The sequence below is a fragment of the Gallinula chloropus genome (genome assembly GCF_964237585.1).
Source record: "Gallinula chloropus genome assembly, chromosome: 12".
NCBI lineage: Eukaryota > Metazoa > Chordata > Aves > Gruiformes > Rallidae > Gallinula > Gallinula chloropus.
In genome coordinates, this window is record NC_140097.1 from 12259703 (window position 1) to 12276410 (window position 16708).

The 16708-nt window shown below is 65.2% G+C and overlaps 1 protein-coding gene across 1 annotated transcript in view; it reads left to right on the forward strand.

Annotated features, from left to right (window-relative positions):
- Positions 1–2557: 2557 nt before the first annotated feature.
- Positions 2558–16708, forward strand: part of COL7A1 (collagen type VII alpha 1 chain) — a gene marked incomplete at its 5' end in the record, with an annotated part of 28618 nt that continues 14467 nt past the window's right edge. The window contains 50 exons of the mRNA XM_084269555.1: positions 2558–2639; positions 2748–2928; positions 3006–3165; positions 3250–3343; positions 3429–3587; positions 3790–3953; positions 4056–4185; positions 4263–4385; positions 5011–5160; positions 5876–5995; positions 6118–6264; positions 6469–6585; positions 6668–6817; positions 7025–7153; positions 7236–7382; positions 7529–7672; positions 7744–7887; positions 7970–8095; positions 8169–8315; positions 8409–8518; positions 8629–8764; positions 8929–9048; positions 9135–9281; positions 9358–9494; positions 9575–9701; positions 9782–9925; positions 10001–10161; positions 10446–10472; positions 10818–10910; positions 11185–11256; positions 11815–11868; positions 12100–12168; positions 12260–12373; positions 12710–12736; positions 12874–12927; positions 13040–13102; positions 13213–13272; positions 13420–13455; positions 13591–13635; positions 13860–13895; positions 14014–14058; positions 14293–14319; positions 14835–14894; positions 15028–15063; positions 15226–15306; positions 15541–15585; positions 15685–15756; positions 15925–15969; positions 16086–16112; positions 16196–16237. Of these exons, the coding sequence (XP_084125681.1) occupies positions 2558–2639; positions 2748–2928; positions 3006–3165; positions 3250–3343; positions 3429–3587; positions 3790–3953; positions 4056–4185; positions 4263–4385; positions 5011–5160; positions 5876–5995; positions 6118–6264; positions 6469–6585; positions 6668–6817; positions 7025–7153; positions 7236–7382; positions 7529–7672; positions 7744–7887; positions 7970–8095; positions 8169–8315; positions 8409–8518; positions 8629–8764; positions 8929–9048; positions 9135–9281; positions 9358–9494; positions 9575–9701; positions 9782–9925; positions 10001–10161; positions 10446–10472; positions 10818–10910; positions 11185–11256; positions 11815–11868; positions 12100–12168; positions 12260–12373; positions 12710–12736; positions 12874–12927; positions 13040–13102; positions 13213–13272; positions 13420–13455; positions 13591–13635; positions 13860–13895; positions 14014–14058; positions 14293–14319; positions 14835–14894; positions 15028–15063; positions 15226–15306; positions 15541–15585; positions 15685–15756; positions 15925–15969; positions 16086–16112; positions 16196–16237 (4926 nt within the window). The remainder of the gene's footprint in view (positions 2640–2747; positions 2929–3005; positions 3166–3249; positions 3344–3428; positions 3588–3789; positions 3954–4055; positions 4186–4262; positions 4386–5010; positions 5161–5875; positions 5996–6117; positions 6265–6468; positions 6586–6667; positions 6818–7024; positions 7154–7235; positions 7383–7528; positions 7673–7743; positions 7888–7969; positions 8096–8168; positions 8316–8408; positions 8519–8628; positions 8765–8928; positions 9049–9134; positions 9282–9357; positions 9495–9574; positions 9702–9781; positions 9926–10000; positions 10162–10445; positions 10473–10817; positions 10911–11184; positions 11257–11814; positions 11869–12099; positions 12169–12259; positions 12374–12709; positions 12737–12873; positions 12928–13039; positions 13103–13212; positions 13273–13419; positions 13456–13590; positions 13636–13859; positions 13896–14013; positions 14059–14292; positions 14320–14834; positions 14895–15027; positions 15064–15225; positions 15307–15540; positions 15586–15684; positions 15757–15924; positions 15970–16085; positions 16113–16195; positions 16238–16708) is intronic.

Genomic DNA, 16708 nt, shown 5'->3' on the forward strand with positions numbered 1-16708 from the left:
TTCATTAAGCAGGCTCCGGTGGGAGGAGGGTTTGGGGACGGTCCTGACCTAGGGATGATGGACCCATGGCTGGACCTAGAGAGCTGGGGCAGGCAGGGGGAAATGTGTGGCTGTGGTGAACTTTGGAATCGTCCGGCCAGGTTTGGGGGCCAGGGCTGGGGCCTGATGAGAGGAAGGCTAATGAAGAGGAAGGGGATGCACTGCTTGCTGCGCCTTTAAGAAGAGTGGGGGCATCGCTGCTCCTCCCCTGCTTGGGAACAGTGTGTGCCTGGGAAAGTTGCCTGCAGCCGGCCCTGGAGCATCTTTGCTCGGTGGCAGGTGGCCCTGCCCTGGGCCCCCAGCTGTGAGGTGGCCCTGGGCCCCAGGGACCCCTACTGTCGCTCCCCTTGCTGCCTGCAGGAAGATGCCCCTGGACCTGCCCACTGCCCCACCAGGAGCCGGAGGGGAGCCTCTGGCCAGCTGGCCACGAGGGCACAGGTACGCTGGGGGTTGGGTGCAGGGGGATCGTGGTGGCCAAGAGGGAAGAGGGGAGGTGGCACACGGCATGTGCTAGGGCCAGTCCCAGGTGAGCACAGGCAGCAGTGAGGATGGGGTACGACACGATTTGTCCCAAGGAGCAGTGTGGTCCCACAGAGAGCCCTGTGGATGAGGGGCACCCTGAGTGTCATGGGTGCACCCTGGGCCAAGGAGAAGTCCCAGGGGACAGTGCTTCCAGTCACTGGGTGGGCGGGGAGTGAGGCCAGTGCAGTGTCCCTGCCCACCTTCCTGAGCATCCTCTCCCTTTCACCTCTTTCCACCATCTGCTTTCACGCTGCCAGTGGCTTTGCAGCATGTTTCTCCAGCTCTGGGGGAGCTAGATGGGTCTTGGCCAGTGGCTGCTGGGAGATGGTGGTTAGAGCAGGGCAGGAGGATGCCCCACAACTGGCTCCAGTGCAGCACCTATACTTAAGCCATGGGTGTTAGGATCCCACATGAGAAGTACCATGACCTGTGGGTGCAGGAAAGGCCCTGTCTGAGGCCCGGCTGTCCTGCAACCTTGTGGGAGCTGCGTCAGCATGGGGAGCAGCCCCATCATCCTTCCCAAGGCTGGTGCTCAGAGCCAGGCTCTAACCCGGGGAGGGGCAGGTGCTCAGGTCCCTGTGGCAGCTCCGTCCAGCTCTGCCCATTGCCCTGAGATGGGTGGAAGTGCACAGCCAGCTCCTGGTCTGAGCCACTCACCGTGTTCCTGGGACTGGGAGGATGGAGATGCTGAAGAGAAAACTGCCTTGAGCCTCGCTGGGGCCTGGCTCAGCCCCACACCGAGGTGTCCATGGCAAGAACCCATCCCCGGTTCGGTTCCTCCCGGTTCATCCTCATCCCGGAGCCTTGCAGCCCCTGCCCGGGGTGCGACCGACTTTGAGGGAACAGCCCGAGAAGCTGCTTTCCTCCTCTCCCGGGGAGCGGGTGGGAAAAGCCCTTTTTGGGGCCCGGGCTAGGCGGGGGCCGTGACGCTCTGGCTTCCCTCCCACCCCCTCGCCGGCACCGCGCTCCGGGCCGCCCTCAATAAAGGGGCGGGAGCGCCGGGGGCCGCTCCGCGCCGACACCGCCTGCACCCGGCCCGGCCCGGTACGGCACGGAGGGGCACGGAGCGGCACGGCGAAGCCCCGCGGGGGGGCGGTGGGTGAGTGTCTGCGGCCGGGGGGACTGCGGCGGGGGTCCTGCTGCGGGGGGGGGGTGTGGGGGGAGTCAGCGCTGCGGAGCAGGGTCGAGCTTCCCACGCGGGCACCCTCCCGCGTCGGGGCGGCCGCCGGGCTCGCACCTCCCGGGCCGGGCCGGGCTGCGCTGGGACCGAGCCCCGGCGTGGCCATCGCAGGGGTGTCGGGCCGGGTGACCCCGCAGCCCTGTGCGTGGGAAGCGGCGGGGTGCGGGGGCTCTCGCGGGTAGAGCTCCGCCGAACCTGCCCTGCAGCACCCCGCTCTGACCGCCCGCCCCGCTGCAGGCACGGGCACCGGGGGCAGGAGCAGCCGGGGTGAGCCGCGGCCGGTGCCGGGGCGCGGAGCGGGCAGGCAGGAGGCAGCGGGGAGGGCTTGTGGCGGCAGCGCCCGCGCACACCCCGCAGCCGGGGCTGGCAGCCGCCCGCCGCCGGGACGCGGCTCCTCCGGCGCCGGCAGCGAGCGGGATCCGGCCGGGCTGGACCCACCACGGCGGGACCCACCGCCGTGCCCCGCTGCGCCGGGACCGCCGCCGGCCCGAGCCGTGGGGTGCCCAGGGGCTGCCAGCGCTGCTCCCGCTTGGCCAGGCACAGGCCAGCTGCTGCCCGCCCGGCACTTTTCCGGTGAGATTGATGCTCCTCCGGTGCGGGAAAACGCGTGGAAACGTGGCTGGGCACAGCCCCACTGTGTCTCTGCTCCGGCCCAAAGCGGGGCTCTGCTCTGTGCTGTGGGGTGCCAGCAGCGGTGCCTAGTGTGGCACCGGCACCTTGCTGTCCTGTCCCAGCATGGTCCTGGGATCTCAGCGACATCAGGCTGGTGTGTGGTGATGGTGGTGGCAGCAGCATCCTCTTCCGCAGGGTCCCAGGATGAGTGGACGGCTGCTGCTCCTCGCCATGCTCCCCACGCTCCTGGGCCCCCCGGCTGCCATGGCGCAGAAGAGGAGCCAAGGTGGGTGCTGAGCACTCGGTGCACATGGGTTGGGGGGATGCAGGAGGGGCCCAGCACCACTGTGCTGTGGTGCCAGCCTGTGCCCTGAGTGCTGTCACTGCCCTGCAGCGGTGTGCGAGGACGTGCTGGAGGCTGACATTGCCTTCCTGGTGGATGGCTCGTCCAGCATCGGCAGGAACAACTTCCGCGCTGTCCGCACCTTCATGGATGAGCTGGTGGGGCCCTTTGTGCAGGTGGTGGGTGAGAAGGCGGTGCGCTTCGCTGTGGCGCAGTACAGCGACGAGCCGCGGTGAGCCCCAGGGAGCGGGTGTGTGGGATGGCAGAGCAGCAGACCCAAGGGTTGACACGTCTCCTCGTGTCCCTCAGGGTGGAGTTCCCCTTCTCCCAGCACACTGATGGCATCAGTGTCCGGAGGGCCATCCAGCAGCTGAGTTACAAGGGCGGCAACACACGGACTGGTGCTGGCTTCCGCTACGTTGCTGACAACTTCTTTGGCCCCGCACAACTCCGACCCGGGGTTCCCCAGGTGGGTGCAGGGTAGATGCCCAGGTGGGAAGTGGCAGGTCCACAGGTCCTTGGCTGGATCTCATGGGTCTCTCTGGCCTGGCAGATCTGCATCCTCATCACAGATGGCAAGTCCCAGGATGATGCTGAGGGGGCGGCAGCAAAGCTGAAGAGCCAGGGCATCAAAATTTTTGCTGTGGGTGAGTGAGGTTTTGGAACCAGGCACAGGGGGCTCCTGCCAGGTTCAGGATCACTGCCCTCACCCATCATCTTCATCCCTGCCAGGGGTCAAGAATGCTGATCACAAGGAACTGATCCGTGTGGCATCAATGCCCACTGATGCCTTCTTCTTCTATGTTGGTGACTTCAAGCTGCTGGGAACGTTGGTGCCGCTGATGACGCGCAGGGTGTGCACGAGCGTTGGGGGCAACCTGCGCCTGCTGGGTATGGGCCTCCACCCTCCTCCCTGTGGGCTGTAGGTGCCAGCAGTGCTGGGTGCCAGGCTGCACTCACCATGGGTACACACTTAGAACCCATCCCCCCCAGAATGCCCTCCCGGCCATCCCATCTTGCTGGCAGGTGTCTGTGCCACCCTCCCCGCCACCCCACCCTTCCTGGAGCTGACAGCCCCTCTGCTCCCCCACAGATGGACCAAGTCACGCCGGCCCCTCCAACTTGGAGATCCAGGAGCGAGGCCTCGACCAGCTGCAGATCCGCTGGACAGCAGCCAGCGGCCCCGTCACTGGGTACCGGGTGCAACACGTGCCGCTGACAGGTCTGGGACAGCCCATCGTGGCTGAGAGGCAGGAGGTCAGTGCTCCCCCCTTTACCTGCTTGGAGTCCCCGGGTGGCCCTGGTCACCCCACTGTCTGACCTGGGGATGGCAGTGGGGTGACGCTGTCCCCTGCTCAGGTGAGCTTGGGGCCTCGGGAGACGAGCACTGTGCTGCGGGGGCTACGCATGGGGACGGAGTACCTGGTCACTGTCACCGCCCAGTACGCCAACAGCATCGGCGAGTCGGTGTCCAGCCGAGCACGTACCCGTGAGTGTCCGTGTGCGCGGGGACGGGGATGCGGCAGGCGGAGCTGGGGGCTCACTCCTGGCTCTGTCTCTTCCTAGAGAGCCGTGCTGGCTCCGTGCTGGATTTCCGTGTGGTGGAGACTGGACCCACCTTCCTGCGGCTGGCCTGGCAGCCCGGCCCTGAGCCCCCCCAGGGCTACAGCCTCAGCTACGCTGTGCAAGGTGAGGGGACAGCCCTTGCGAGGGGAAGGAGCTTCCTGAGTGCCCTGCCTTTGTGCAGCCCCGTGGGTTGGAGTTGCATGGCAGTGTGTGTGCACAGGGGGATGGATGCACGCGTGGTGGCTGGTGTAGGGCTGTGTGCCAGGGGTGCCACGGGTGCGTGCTTGCCTGCCTTTACCGCAGTGGCTGGCACTCGTGTGCGGGCTGTAGGGCACGCGTGTGTGCGGAGGCGTGGGGAAGACAGTGTGTGTGTTCCTATACCTGAAGGCATTGGTGCTCAGGGGTGTGCATACGATGGTGAGGGGCCTAGCGTGTGCCCCAGTCTGGGGCTGGAAGCGCAAGCATACATGTGCCCCCATAGCTGCTCTGTGTAGGGCATGGGCGGCCGACCCCCGTCCCAGCCAGGCACCGGGCTGGAGCCGCACACCTGGCAGCCCCTCCCTGGCCCTAGGCGCTCCGATGGGTTCCCCTGCCCTGGCCGCCATCCCAGCCTCTCCCCGAGCTCCCCACCCCTGGCACTGCCTGGCATCCCCAGGGCAGGGTGCCGGCCCACAGACACCCCTTCTCTGCCGGGCCTGGTACATACCGTGCCCCCACACCCTCCCACACCCCTCTGCTTCCCGACTAGGAGCAGCCCCGAGGGAGGAGAAGAGCCTGGGGGCCAGCGCACAGTCGGCCACGCTGAGCAACCTGCGCCCCGACACCGAGTACGTGGTGACGCTCCGACCCCGCTACGCGCAGCAGCCGGCCATCCCTGCCACCCTCACTGCTCGGACACGTAAGCACTGCGCCTGGACCCGGGATGGGCCAGGGATGGGTTCCCAGCATGGGGATGCTCCTCCAGTCATCAGGGATGGGGGTGCCCGGCACACGTCTGCCTGGGGGAGATACGGTGGGGAAGTGGGAGAGCACAACTGTGAGGTGATGCTCTGAGCCCCAAAAGGTGCTCCCAGGGGCAGTGCAACACTGCACGCTCCTGAGCTCCTTCACTGCCTTCTGGGAGTGTTTCTTCTGAAGTGTTCCCCATGAGAGGTAAAAGTGTCAGCTGAAGAAGTGTAGGGTTTGGATGGGATTTTTGCAAATACAAGTGCTGTGCTCTTTGGGAGGAAAGCATGGTTTCTGCCAGGGAAGAGGGTGTTGGAAAGCATTGCTGGCCAGGGGCAGGGATGAGGCCCTGGGGCAATACCTTTGCAAGCCTCAGATCTTGGCAAACCAATCCCTTCAGCTGCCCCAGGCAGCCTTAACCCGCAGAGAGTATTTAAAGCATTGAGAGGAAGGCATTTGAGCTCCAGTTTTTTGGAGCTGGGGTGCTTTGAAGAAGCTGCCTGGGCACAGGCTGTGCTTGGTGACTTTGGTGCAGTTCAGCATCTGTGAGCAGGGACAAGGGGGCTTCTCACCCCCCCTGAGCAGTCGGGTTTGCCGTTGAAGGCTCTCTCTGCTGCCACCTTCCCCACTCTCATGGAGTGGATGCGACAGGAACCTCCCACCCACAGGGCATCTGGCAGGCTTGCAGCACTTGGTTGTCCACAACGTCTCAGCACAAAGCATGCTGCTGGCCTGGCAGCCGGTCAGCGGTGCCACTGGCTACCGGCTCTCCTGGGCAACCCTTGCAGGTAGGTGCCCGTCCCAGAGCTCGCACCCCTTCTGCTGGTGGCCCCAGGGTGGAGGGATGGGAGATGGGTGATGGCACCTGCTTCCCGGATGCCCCAAGGGACTGCTGTGCTGGCTCTTGCAGGGCAGGACAGGCACAGGATGGACCTGGACGCTGGGCGGACGTCACACGCGCTGGGGGGGCTGCAGCCCAACACTGATTATGTGGTGACGGTGGCCCCCCTCTTCGGGCAGCTGGAGGGGCCCGCGGCCACCGTGCGGCAGAGGACAGGTAGGTGGTGGGCACGGGTGATGCCACCCTGCCCCTGGCCTCTGGCTCTGCTCCTGGTGCCATCACTGCAAAACAGGATGGGGACCATCCCCTGTGGCTCTATGCCAGGGGACATGCTGGGATGGGTGGCCAGCAGCCATGATGGCTGGGACACGCTGGGACGAGTGGCTCGGAGCAGCCTGGCTCACGGGGTCCTTCTTGCAGGGGCAGGTGTGGAGCAGACGCTGCGGACCAACATCCTGGGCCCCACGTCCATCCAGGTGCTCTGGACTGGTACCCGAGATGCTCGTGGATACCGCCTGGAGTGGAAGAGAGCCACAGGTGGGCTCAGGGTGCCTGGTCACCCCTTTGGACCCCCCGACCCCCATGCCAGCAGCCAGCAGTGACCCTCCTATCCTCGCAGGACCAGAGCCCCCCAGGACGGTGTCACTCCCCAGCAGCAGTACCACCTATCAGCTGACAGGGCTGCAGCCAGGCACTGAGTACCGCATCACCCTCTACACCCTCTACGATGGTGGGGAGGTGGCCACCCCCGTCACCACCTTCCAGACAGGTGAGTGACCACTACGGGTCCCTTGGGTTGTCCTCCACCCTCAAAAGCCTTTAAGACTGAGGGCATCCTGCATGGCACTGCTCATCCTGGGCACCCTCTTGGCCCTGAGGATTCCCCCCAGCTCTCTGGTCACATCCCAGGGTTAGGATGGGGGCTGTGCTGTCCAAGCTACACAGCTCCAGCTGTGCCCACCCCATCCCCTTGCAGGCGTGGAGATGCCCCTGGGTGCTGTGTCAGACCTGCGGCTGGTTGAGGAGTTGGGCAGGCGGGTGCGACTGGGATGGACTGGTGTCCCTGGTGCCTCCGAGTACAAAGTGGTGGTACGCAACAACCAGGGTGAGTGTGTGTGTGGGGGAGCGGGCAGCACCCAGGGGTCCCTGCTGGCACTGAGGGTCTGAAGCTGCTCTTTTCCTGGCAGATGGCACAGAGAGGACAAGGCGCATCCCAGGCAGCCAGACGGGGCTGGAGCTGGGAGACCTTCGGGAGGGCATTACCTACCTGGTGCGTGTCTCAGCACTAGCGGGGGGCCGGGAGGGCAGTGCTGCCACGCTCACCGTCCGCCTCAGTAAGTCCACACCAGGGTCTGTCACCAGGAATCCCTGTACTGTTTCCCCTGCCCCCAGCATGCGTTTGTCTTCTATCCCCCTGCAAGCCCTCGGGGTACTGGGGTGGCCTTAAGGCCCCTCTGAGCACCCCAAGGTGACACCGCAGTTTTGTGGGGCAATGCAGAGTACCCAGTGGTGGGCAGCATCTCAGAGCTGCGGGTGATGGAGGTTGGTCCCAGCCAGCTGCGGGTCACCTGGCGAGGGCTGCCAGGCGCCGGGGGCTACCTGCTGAAGTGGCGAGGCAGCAACGGTGAGTATGGGGACTGTGGGATGCTGCAGCAGCAGTGCCAGAGCCTTTCCCATCACCGCCATGTCTCCTAGGTTTGGAGCAGTCCCGCTTCCTTCCCGCTGACCCCACCACCTTCACCATTGAGGGGCTGCGTGCTGGCGTCACCTACACCATCGGTGTCTCGGCTGTTGTGGAGGGCCGCGAGGGCAGCCCTGTCACCACCACAGGGAGGATAGGTGAGGTGTCCCCCTGCCTACCAGTGCTGGCTGGGGCCCCTTGCCGTGAGCCTGGGTGACAGTGACCCTCTCGGTGTTGCAGCACCTGAGCAGGTGGGGACGGTGTCCCGGCTGGAGGTGCAGGCGTCCAGGAGCAACGTTGCCCGTGTCACCTGGGTCGGTGTGCCGGGAGCCACTGCCTACCGCGTGGTGTGGAGCCGCAGGGACGGTACTGTGGGATGCGGATGGGGACGGGCTGTGAGGGCAGTGGGGTGGGGGGCTGATGCCACGGTCCTTGGCAGGGGGCTCGGAGAACAGCCGGCGAGTTCCTGGCCACATTAGCTCCTTTGACATCCCTGACCTGGAGGGAGGTGTCTCCTACACGGTGAAGGTGACGGCGCTCATTGGCAACCGGGAGGGCAACCCTGTCTCCATCATCGTCACCACTCGTGAGTGCTGGGGCAGCGGCCAGCACCCCGGGGCAATGCTGGGCACTCCTGCCCCTCACACTTGCAACTAACACCTGCCTCTCTGCCCCACAGCGGAGGTAGCCCCACTGTCCCCAGTCAGCAGCTTCCAGGTGACAGAGGCTTCGGACCGCCGCCTGCGCCTGGCCTGGGTGCCAGTGGCTGGTAGCACCGGGTACCGTCTGGTCTGGCGCCCGTCTGAGGGTGAGTGCAGCCATCCGGCAGCCCCGCATCCCCAGCAGCCCCTGCACTGCACCCCCTCACCCCTCTCTCCCCCTGGGCAGGGGGTGCCCAGCGCAGCCAGCAGCTCCCAGCCACTGCCAGTTCCTATGATCTGGGGGGGCTGGAGCCGGGCCAGCGCTACCACATCAGTATCACCAGCCTGGTCGGCAGCCGGGAGAGCGAGCCGGCTACTGTCACTGCCATCACCGGTAAGGGGCTGTGTGGGGACAAGGGGGATTTGGACCCCCGGTACAGGGCTGGAGCCTAGAAGGGCACCCAGGGATCGGGCTGTCCCAGACTTGGGCTGGGGCAGGGTGGTGGGTGAGGGCTGCCCTTTGGGGCCAGGACACTCTTTCCTCCTCATCCTTGGCAGCTGCCCCAGGCCAAGTCACCAACCTGCAGGTGACAGAGGTTCGGAGAGACTCAGTGACACTCACCTGGACCCCAGTCCCTGGTGCCTCTAGCTACGTCCTCTCCTGGACACCCCCAGCAGGTGAGGCAGGAGGGCAGCCCTGGGCAGGGGGCAGCATTGTTTCAAGGGGCTCACAAATCCCCCTGACTCTGTCCCCTTGGTGGCAGCTGGAGGGGAGACAGGGCGGACGCTGCCCGGTGCTGCCAGCTCCCAGCAGGTCTCTGGGCTTCGTTTGGGCCAGCGCTACACCTTCACCCTCCGACCACTCCTGGGGAGTGCCCCAGGTGCCGAGACCTCCATCAGCGAGCGCACAGGTATCATGGGGTTGCTACAGGACGGGCTGGGCTTGTCTGTGATCTGGTGGTGACTTTACCCCTTCCCTGCCCACAGTTTGCAGGGATGCCCGTGGTGACATCGTCTTCCTGGTGCACGGAACCCGTGACAGCTCCTCTGGCGCAGATGCCGTCCGCACCCTCCTCTCCAACACCGTGTCTGCCCTGGGGCGCTTGGGCCCCGAGGGCACCCAGGTAAGGTGCAGCTGTGGTGGGGGAGGGCCCAGAGGGTGCAAGTGGGCAACAGCACCCACCGCTCCCTTGCACCCTCGCAGGTGGCCCTGGCCACGTACAGCTACCGCAGCCTGCCCTGGCTGCTCCTCAACCGCTCCAGTGACCTGTCAGCCGTGCTGGAGCAGATCCGCACCATGCGCTACGAGGAGCCCAGCGGCAATGCCATCGGTGAGAGGCTCTGCTGGGAGTCGGGGCAGTGGCTAGTGGGACCCTGCTGACCACCCCCCCTCCTCCTTCTCCCTCCTTAGGTGCAGCCATCACCTTCGCCAGGACCTACCTGCTGAGTCCTGGTGCAGGGCGCCGACCCGGCGTGCCGGCGGTGCTGGTGGTCCTGGCTGACGGCCCTTCTGGGGACGATGCCATCGCTGCAGCCAGGGATGTCAAGTCTGGGGGTGAGGATGGATGAGGATGGAGCATGTGGGGAGGGTGCCATGTCCTGCAGGGTGCTGAGGGTGCTCCTGTCTCAGGGGTCCAGGTGCTGGCAGTGGGATTGGAGGGGGCGGACCGGGAGCAGCTGCGGCGTGTGGTCACCAGCGAGGACCCGCGGTACATCTACCATGACAGCGGCGCCCTGGCAGAACTGGAGGGAGAGCTCACTGATGACCTCTGCACCATCATCTCTACCAGGGTAAGGAAATGAGTGCCCCAGGTGCTGGGGAGTGGGGGGGGGAGCGGCCTTGCAGGGGGCTGGGGGCTTCTCCTGCCCTTGAATTCACACAGATTCTCCTTGTTTTGCCAGCCGGAGCCAGAGCCGCAGCCTTGCACTGTGCAGTGCCCCAGGGTGAGCATCCCTGTGCCATGCCATGCCATGCTGCTGGGGTTTAGGGACCCCCAAGCTTAGCAACATCAGAAACATAGAGGGAAGTGAGCGTGGGGTACTGCCCCTAACCTGTTCTCTCTGTTGCTTTGCAGGGCGAGAAGGGGGACCGTGGTGAGGCGGTGAGTATGTTGCTGTGTCCCCCCACAACTGGTAGCTCTAGGGGAATGCTGCATCCCCCCACCCCACTGATGCTAGCTGGCAGGAGATGCTCAGCACTGTCTTTGTCTGCAGGGACCACAGGGACGTGCAGGACAGCCGGGCCCCCCTGGCGAGCCGGTAATATCCTGGTGGGGGAGAGATGGGGGGCAGCTGTCTAGCAGGGGCCAGTGGCACAGTGCCCATGTCCCCTTGTCCTGCCAGAGGGTGGCTGCCAGGACAGGGACCTGGCCAGCCCTGGCCCCAGAGGCAGAGGAGAGACCATGCCATGCCCATCACCCAACCTGTCCTCTCTGCTGTTCCTCCAGGGCCGCCACGGGCTGCCTGGCCCCCCAGGACCTGCTGGGCCGCGGGGTCTGCCAGGAGAGAGTGTTGAGCGGCCAGGCAAGAAGGGGGACAGGGTGAGTACTTCTGACACATGTCCCAGGGTCCCTAGGCACAGGGGCATAGTCACACAGGGATTTCTCACTGCCCCTTGCCCCTCCCTCCTCTTGGCTTGGGCTGGAGTGGGGACCCCTGGACCAGCCCCATACTGCTCCCTAGCACCTCAGCTCAGGCTCTGCTATGGGGCTGTCCTGGGCTCCCAGTGCCAGGACCAGCACTGCCTGGGACACTGGGAGGTCCAGGAGTGCCAGGGTGTGCAGGCTACTGGTGTGATGCTCCTCTCTCCTGCAGGGATTCCCTGGAACTGATGGGACACCGGGAAGCCCTGGCCGCCCTGGGAACCCTGGATCACCCGGCCAGCCGGTGAGTGGGGGTGTCCCCCCAGGTTTTCTGCTGCATGGTGGGCTTTTCCCATCACCCTGACTGCCCTGCCTGCTCCCTGAGCCAGCCTCCTCTGTGCCAGGGCATCTCAGTAGCTGGCAGGGCCACTGCTGCCCCCAGGTGTGTGTGTGTGTGTGTGTGTGAGAGGCCAAGTCCCTGAGCAGGGACTGCATATCTTTGCCATCACTGGAGATCCCATCCCATCCCATCCCATCCCATCCCATCCCATCCCATCCCATCCTCTCTCCCCCCATCCCATCTTTTCTCATCCCAGCCCATCCTCTCTCCCCCCCATCCCATCCAATCCCATCCCCTCTCCCTCATCCCATCCCAATCCTCTCTCCCACCCATCCCCTCTCCCCCTATCCCATCCCCACTCCCCTGGCTGGCACAGACACACATTCACCTCCTGAGGTTTTGTTTTCCAGGGCCCCCAGGGCAGCCCCGGTCCCCGAGGGGATCCCGTGAGTATGGCCACATCCTTCCCCAGCCTTGCTCCCCACCCTGTGCCCCCTCCTCACTCTTGCCTGTCCTTCCCAGGGGCCGCGGGGGCTGACGGGGCTTTCTGGCCCGAAGGGAGAGAAGGGTGAGCCGGTAGGTGATGGGCATGGGGCTGCTCTGCTGGGGGTCTCTGGGGAGCAGTGGAGACCCCAGTGTGCACATCACAGCCCCTGACACCTCCCGGCACTTGGTGTCTGGGTGTCCCCAGGGTCTCCCCGTCTCCCTGCAGGGTCCCTGGCCTCATGGCACTGTGTCCCCCATCCCTTGTGGGGGACACAACAGGACGTATGGGGACACTGATGTTTCTTCTCCCTCCTCATTCAGGGGGAGCCCAGGGTGATCGTGGATGGAGGACAGGGGCTGCCAGGCCGGAAAGGGGAGCCGGGCGCACCGGTAGGTATGGGGGCAGTGAAGCTGGGGGGTCTCCACCAGCACCCCCAGCCTGTGCCACAGCCCCAAATAATGGAGTGTCTCTGTCCTCCAGGGCAGTCCTGGCCCCCCCGGGAGCCCTGGCCCACGAGGGCCCTTTGGTGATCCAGGTTCCCCTGGACCACTTGGACCTGTGGGGCCACCAGGACCCCCAGGAGAGTTTGTGAAGGTACGTATGTCCCCACCGGCGCTGTGCAGGGACAGCTGGGTGGGTGTATGGACAGATGGACGGGGGAATGGACAGACAGACAGCAGCCTGAAGCTGCTCCCCTGTGGTCCCACTCATAGGCTGTGTCCCCCCTCCAGCTGTTCCCCCCCCAGCTGTGCCCATGCACACATACCACGTGGATGAGCTGCTGCTGACACTGGGCATTGTGGGGAGAGATGTGTGGCATGCATATGCCCTGATACCACTGATGATGGGCTCTGTCCAGCATGTTTCCCCTCAGGTGGGCATGTAGAGAGTCCAGACCTGCCCTTACCTGCTTTTTTTCCCCCCTCACAGGGAGAGAAGGGCGACCGAGGGGAGAGGGTGAGTGGCTTCACTTTTCTCTGGCTCCTCTGTCCTCCTGGGTGGAGGTCCCATGGGGGACTGCAGACCCCCCAGGGTGCTGGGAAGGACTTAGCCCCCTCAGGTCATCACACAGGAGCTGACTCCTGTCTCTGCAGGGCCCCCCTGGACTTGTGGATGGGGAAGCACCTCGAGGAGAGCCCGGTGCTCCGGTGAGTTTGGCCCCTGGGCCAGGGTAGACAGCAGAAGGGAGCAGGGCCACAGCAGCTACGTTTCCCTGGGACTGAGCTGTGTCCCCAGGGACTGAGCTGTGCTCTCTTGCAGGGCCTGCCTGGGGACCCTGGACCCCGGGGACCCGCTGGGCCGCCTGGCCTGAAGGGAGAGAAGGTAAGAGGGTGGTGGGGTGCTTTGCACTGAGTCTGGACCCTGCACTGCTCTCCGGTGGGGTTGCCCATCCCCATCTCATGGACATGACTGTTGTGTTTCCTATTTCCCAGGGAGATGGCACAGAAGGTTTCCCAGGGCAGCCTGGCCGTCCTGGGGACCCAGGAGACCGGGTGAGTTTCCCAAGAGAAGGTGAGGTGGGCAGGAGCTGGCCTTGCCAGGAAGCCAACCCCCACGGGCACCTTGGAGAGCTCCTGCCCTGGCCAGCCTGGACATCTGCCCTGCCACGCTGCAGGTGACATCTCCATCCTCCTTTGCAGGGCCCTCGCGGACCCCCAGGAGAGCAGGGCAGGAAGGTGAGTGGTGCAGGGACCGAAGGGACGCTCCCACCTAGCCTTTGGCAGGGAGAAAATAGGTCTGAGTGCTGTGCCAGGACCTGTGCTGTCCCCTGCGTGACCTGCTCCCCCTGACCCCACCTTTTCCTGCTCCAGGGAGAGCGTGGGGCACCGGGTGAGCTGGGAGAGACAGGCGAGAAGGTAAGGCGGCACTGGAGTGGGACCACGCCGTTCGCGGCATCGGCGGATTCTGAGGTCCCTGTGGCCCGTGGTGGCTGTGCCTGGGGGTCACTGTCAAAGCCCAGTGACTTTGGATGGGATTTGGAGCTGGACCCTGAAGAGCTCTGGGGCAGCCCGTGGGGTGGGGGCAGTGTGACGTGGCGGGAGGAAGGCTCCCTGACACCCTCCTCTGCTTCACTCTGCAGGGGGATCGTGGTGCGCCGGGCCCTGAGGGTGAGAAGGTAGGTGGGCTGGGGCAGCCACAGCTGCTCTGGGGTTGCCTGTCCCACCCTGGAACAGCCACACTGGCATGGGGTGGAAGGATACCCCTGACACCCTCCTCTTCCTCCTCTCCTGCAGGGTGATGTGGGAGCCCCGGGGCGCCCAGGGCCATCAGGCAGAGAGGTGAGTCAGGGCAGCATCTGTGGTGCTGAGACCCCACCCCAGGAGCAGAGGGCTGCTGTGCCCTGGGTGGGCATCCCCAGGCACCAACAGCCCCCTGAGGTCTCCTGTTTCAACACAGGGAGCTCCAGGACCAGCTGGCCCCCGGGGGGAGAAGGTGAGGACAAAGCTGGATCCCAGCAGGGTGGCAGAGGGCTGCTGGGGAAGGGGCTGCCAATGACACCCATCTCTCCACAGGGTGATCCAGGACCACCCGGCAAGCCGGTAAGTGATGCTACCCAGCGGGCCCACCTCTGCCTGCCCCACCCCCAGGACAAGGAGCCTTGGGCAGCACCCAGCATGGTCCCTTCTACTTCTCCCCCAGGCTCCCAGCGTGGCAGGTGTTGGAGGAGAGAAGGTAACCCCACCATGGCTGTGCCCTCTGGCCCCAGGCTGGCACCCCCTGGGGCACAGCCATGGGCTGTGGAGGCAGGACAGCACTGCTGGGCATCAAACTGGGGGGATGCCCATGCTGGTCACCAGACTTGGCTGTCCCCAGCTGCAGTGGGGTGAAGTGGGATAGTTTGGAGGGGTGGGGGCTGATGGTGCCATTTCATCTGCTCCAGGGTGACAGAGGCTTGCCAGGACCAGAAGGACCTCCTGGCCCCAAGGGCAACGTGGGAGATAAAGGCGCTCCTGTCAGTACTGCCTGGGGATGGGGTGTACAGGGGGCACAGCACAGTCTCCTGGGGCTTATGGTGCCCATGCTGTTGCTCCAAGCTACATCCCTTTGTGACTAGGGTGCCCCTGGCCTGAGCATCCCCGGACCAGCCGGCCCCAAAGGCGAGCAGGGTGATCGGGTGAGTCTGGGTGTGCCCAGGGCTGGGACTGATGGGCAATGCCCTGGGGACACCAGCTCCTGGCCCTGGTCCCTCTGCTGGCACAGGACCACCTCTATCCCAGTGACATGTGCTCTCCCTCTCCCATGACCAGGGTATCGTTGGCCTCACAGGCAGGAGTGGCCCAAAGGTAATGTCACTGCAGGAGGCATCACCCCTCTGTCTGTCAGCCCTTCCTGGGCTGTGGAGGGGCTGTCCCTGCACAGCCTAGGGACCAGAGGGGGCCATGCTTAGCCCCTCCTCCCAGCAGCAGCCCCCACACTCCCTGCCCTGCTCCTTCTCTTCTGCCTAGGGTGACCCAGGGGAGCCTGGGGAGAAGGGTGAGCCGGGCCGAGCGGGCACCCCGGGGCAGACGGGACTGCGTGGCAAAGAGGTAGCGTGGGGCGAGGGGGCAGTGAGAGCAGGAGCTATGGGGCACCATGGCTCCGAGGAGGTGTGGGGGGACACCAATGACTTGTGCTTTTCTTCCCACGGTCTGTGCCCACTGACCTGCACCACAGGGAGAGCGTGGAGAGAAGGGTGACGAAGGCACCCCAGTAAGTGAGGATCCCCCAGGACCACTGTTCCCCCCTGCACTGCCCCCCACTCACCCTCTTTCTCCTTGCAGGGTGAAGTGGGCCTGCCTGGCAAACCTGGAGACAGGGGTCCCAGGGTAAGTGTGGGGCTGGGGGACACCCTCGGGTGGGCCACATGCCCAGTGGCCTCAGGGCTGCTCCCACTAATGCACACCCTCCCTCTGCCCCCCACCCAGGGCCTTCCTGGCTACCGTGGCCCCCCCGGGGAGAAGGGTGACTCCGGGGACCCAGGTCCCGAAGGCAGGAACGTGAGCAGCAGCTCGTGTGTGCCCAGCGCCCCGTGGGCACCCACCACTCATGCACCCCCTTGCCCTGCACCCACCCTCACCCCAGGGGTACCCTCCACCCTATGGGACCCATCGCCCAATGGGTCCCCTGCCCCCTCCTCTCCTCACCCCCATCCCTCTTTCCCACAGGGCAGCCCTGGAGCACCGGGGATCAAGGGTGACCGCGGGGAGCCGGTGAGTGATGCTGGTAGGAGGGTGCACAGGGCCACCCACCTGGCTTCCAGCCCAGAGCCAGCCCTGCCCTCTCCTGGGCTGCATCAGCTCCCTTTAACCCCTCACCCTTCTTTCAGGGGCTTCCCGGACCCCCAGGACGAACTGTAAGCTCTGCCCACAGCCCTGTCCCTGCCCACGGGCTGGTGCCCAGCCCCATGCACTCTGACGGCCCCTCTCTGCCCCACAGGTCAGCCTGGGGCTTGGAGAAGTGAGGGAGAAAGGCGAGAAGGTAACGAGTGGGTCCCTGGGATGCTGGTAGGGGGGTGTCCTGTGCTGTCCCTCACAGCTCTCACTGTTTGCTGGGGTCCTGGTGCACCCAGCCCTCCTTGCCCAAAACAGCCCCTGCCATGGGGAACTGATGTGCACTGTGGCTGAGATGCAGGGGGACCGGAGGGCACATGGGTTGGGGGGGAGCACGTGGCATCTGGGGCCACATGCAATCCAGAGTCATGTGGGCTCATGCTCCTGTGTGGTGGTGGGAGGAGGGTGATGGGGCAAAAAGCCCCTGTAGAGCTGAGATCCTTGAAGGTGCTGCCATGGTGGCTCCCCAGCCCTGCTGTGCTCCCACCGCAGCACTCTGGGTGCTCTGCCTTTACAAACCAGCTCGGGCTTGGCAGTTTTGGCTATGGGCTGTGTTCTGCAGGGTGCTGGAGGGTGCCTTGGACCCTGGCCATTGGTGATGCCTTCCTCCTGGCTTGGT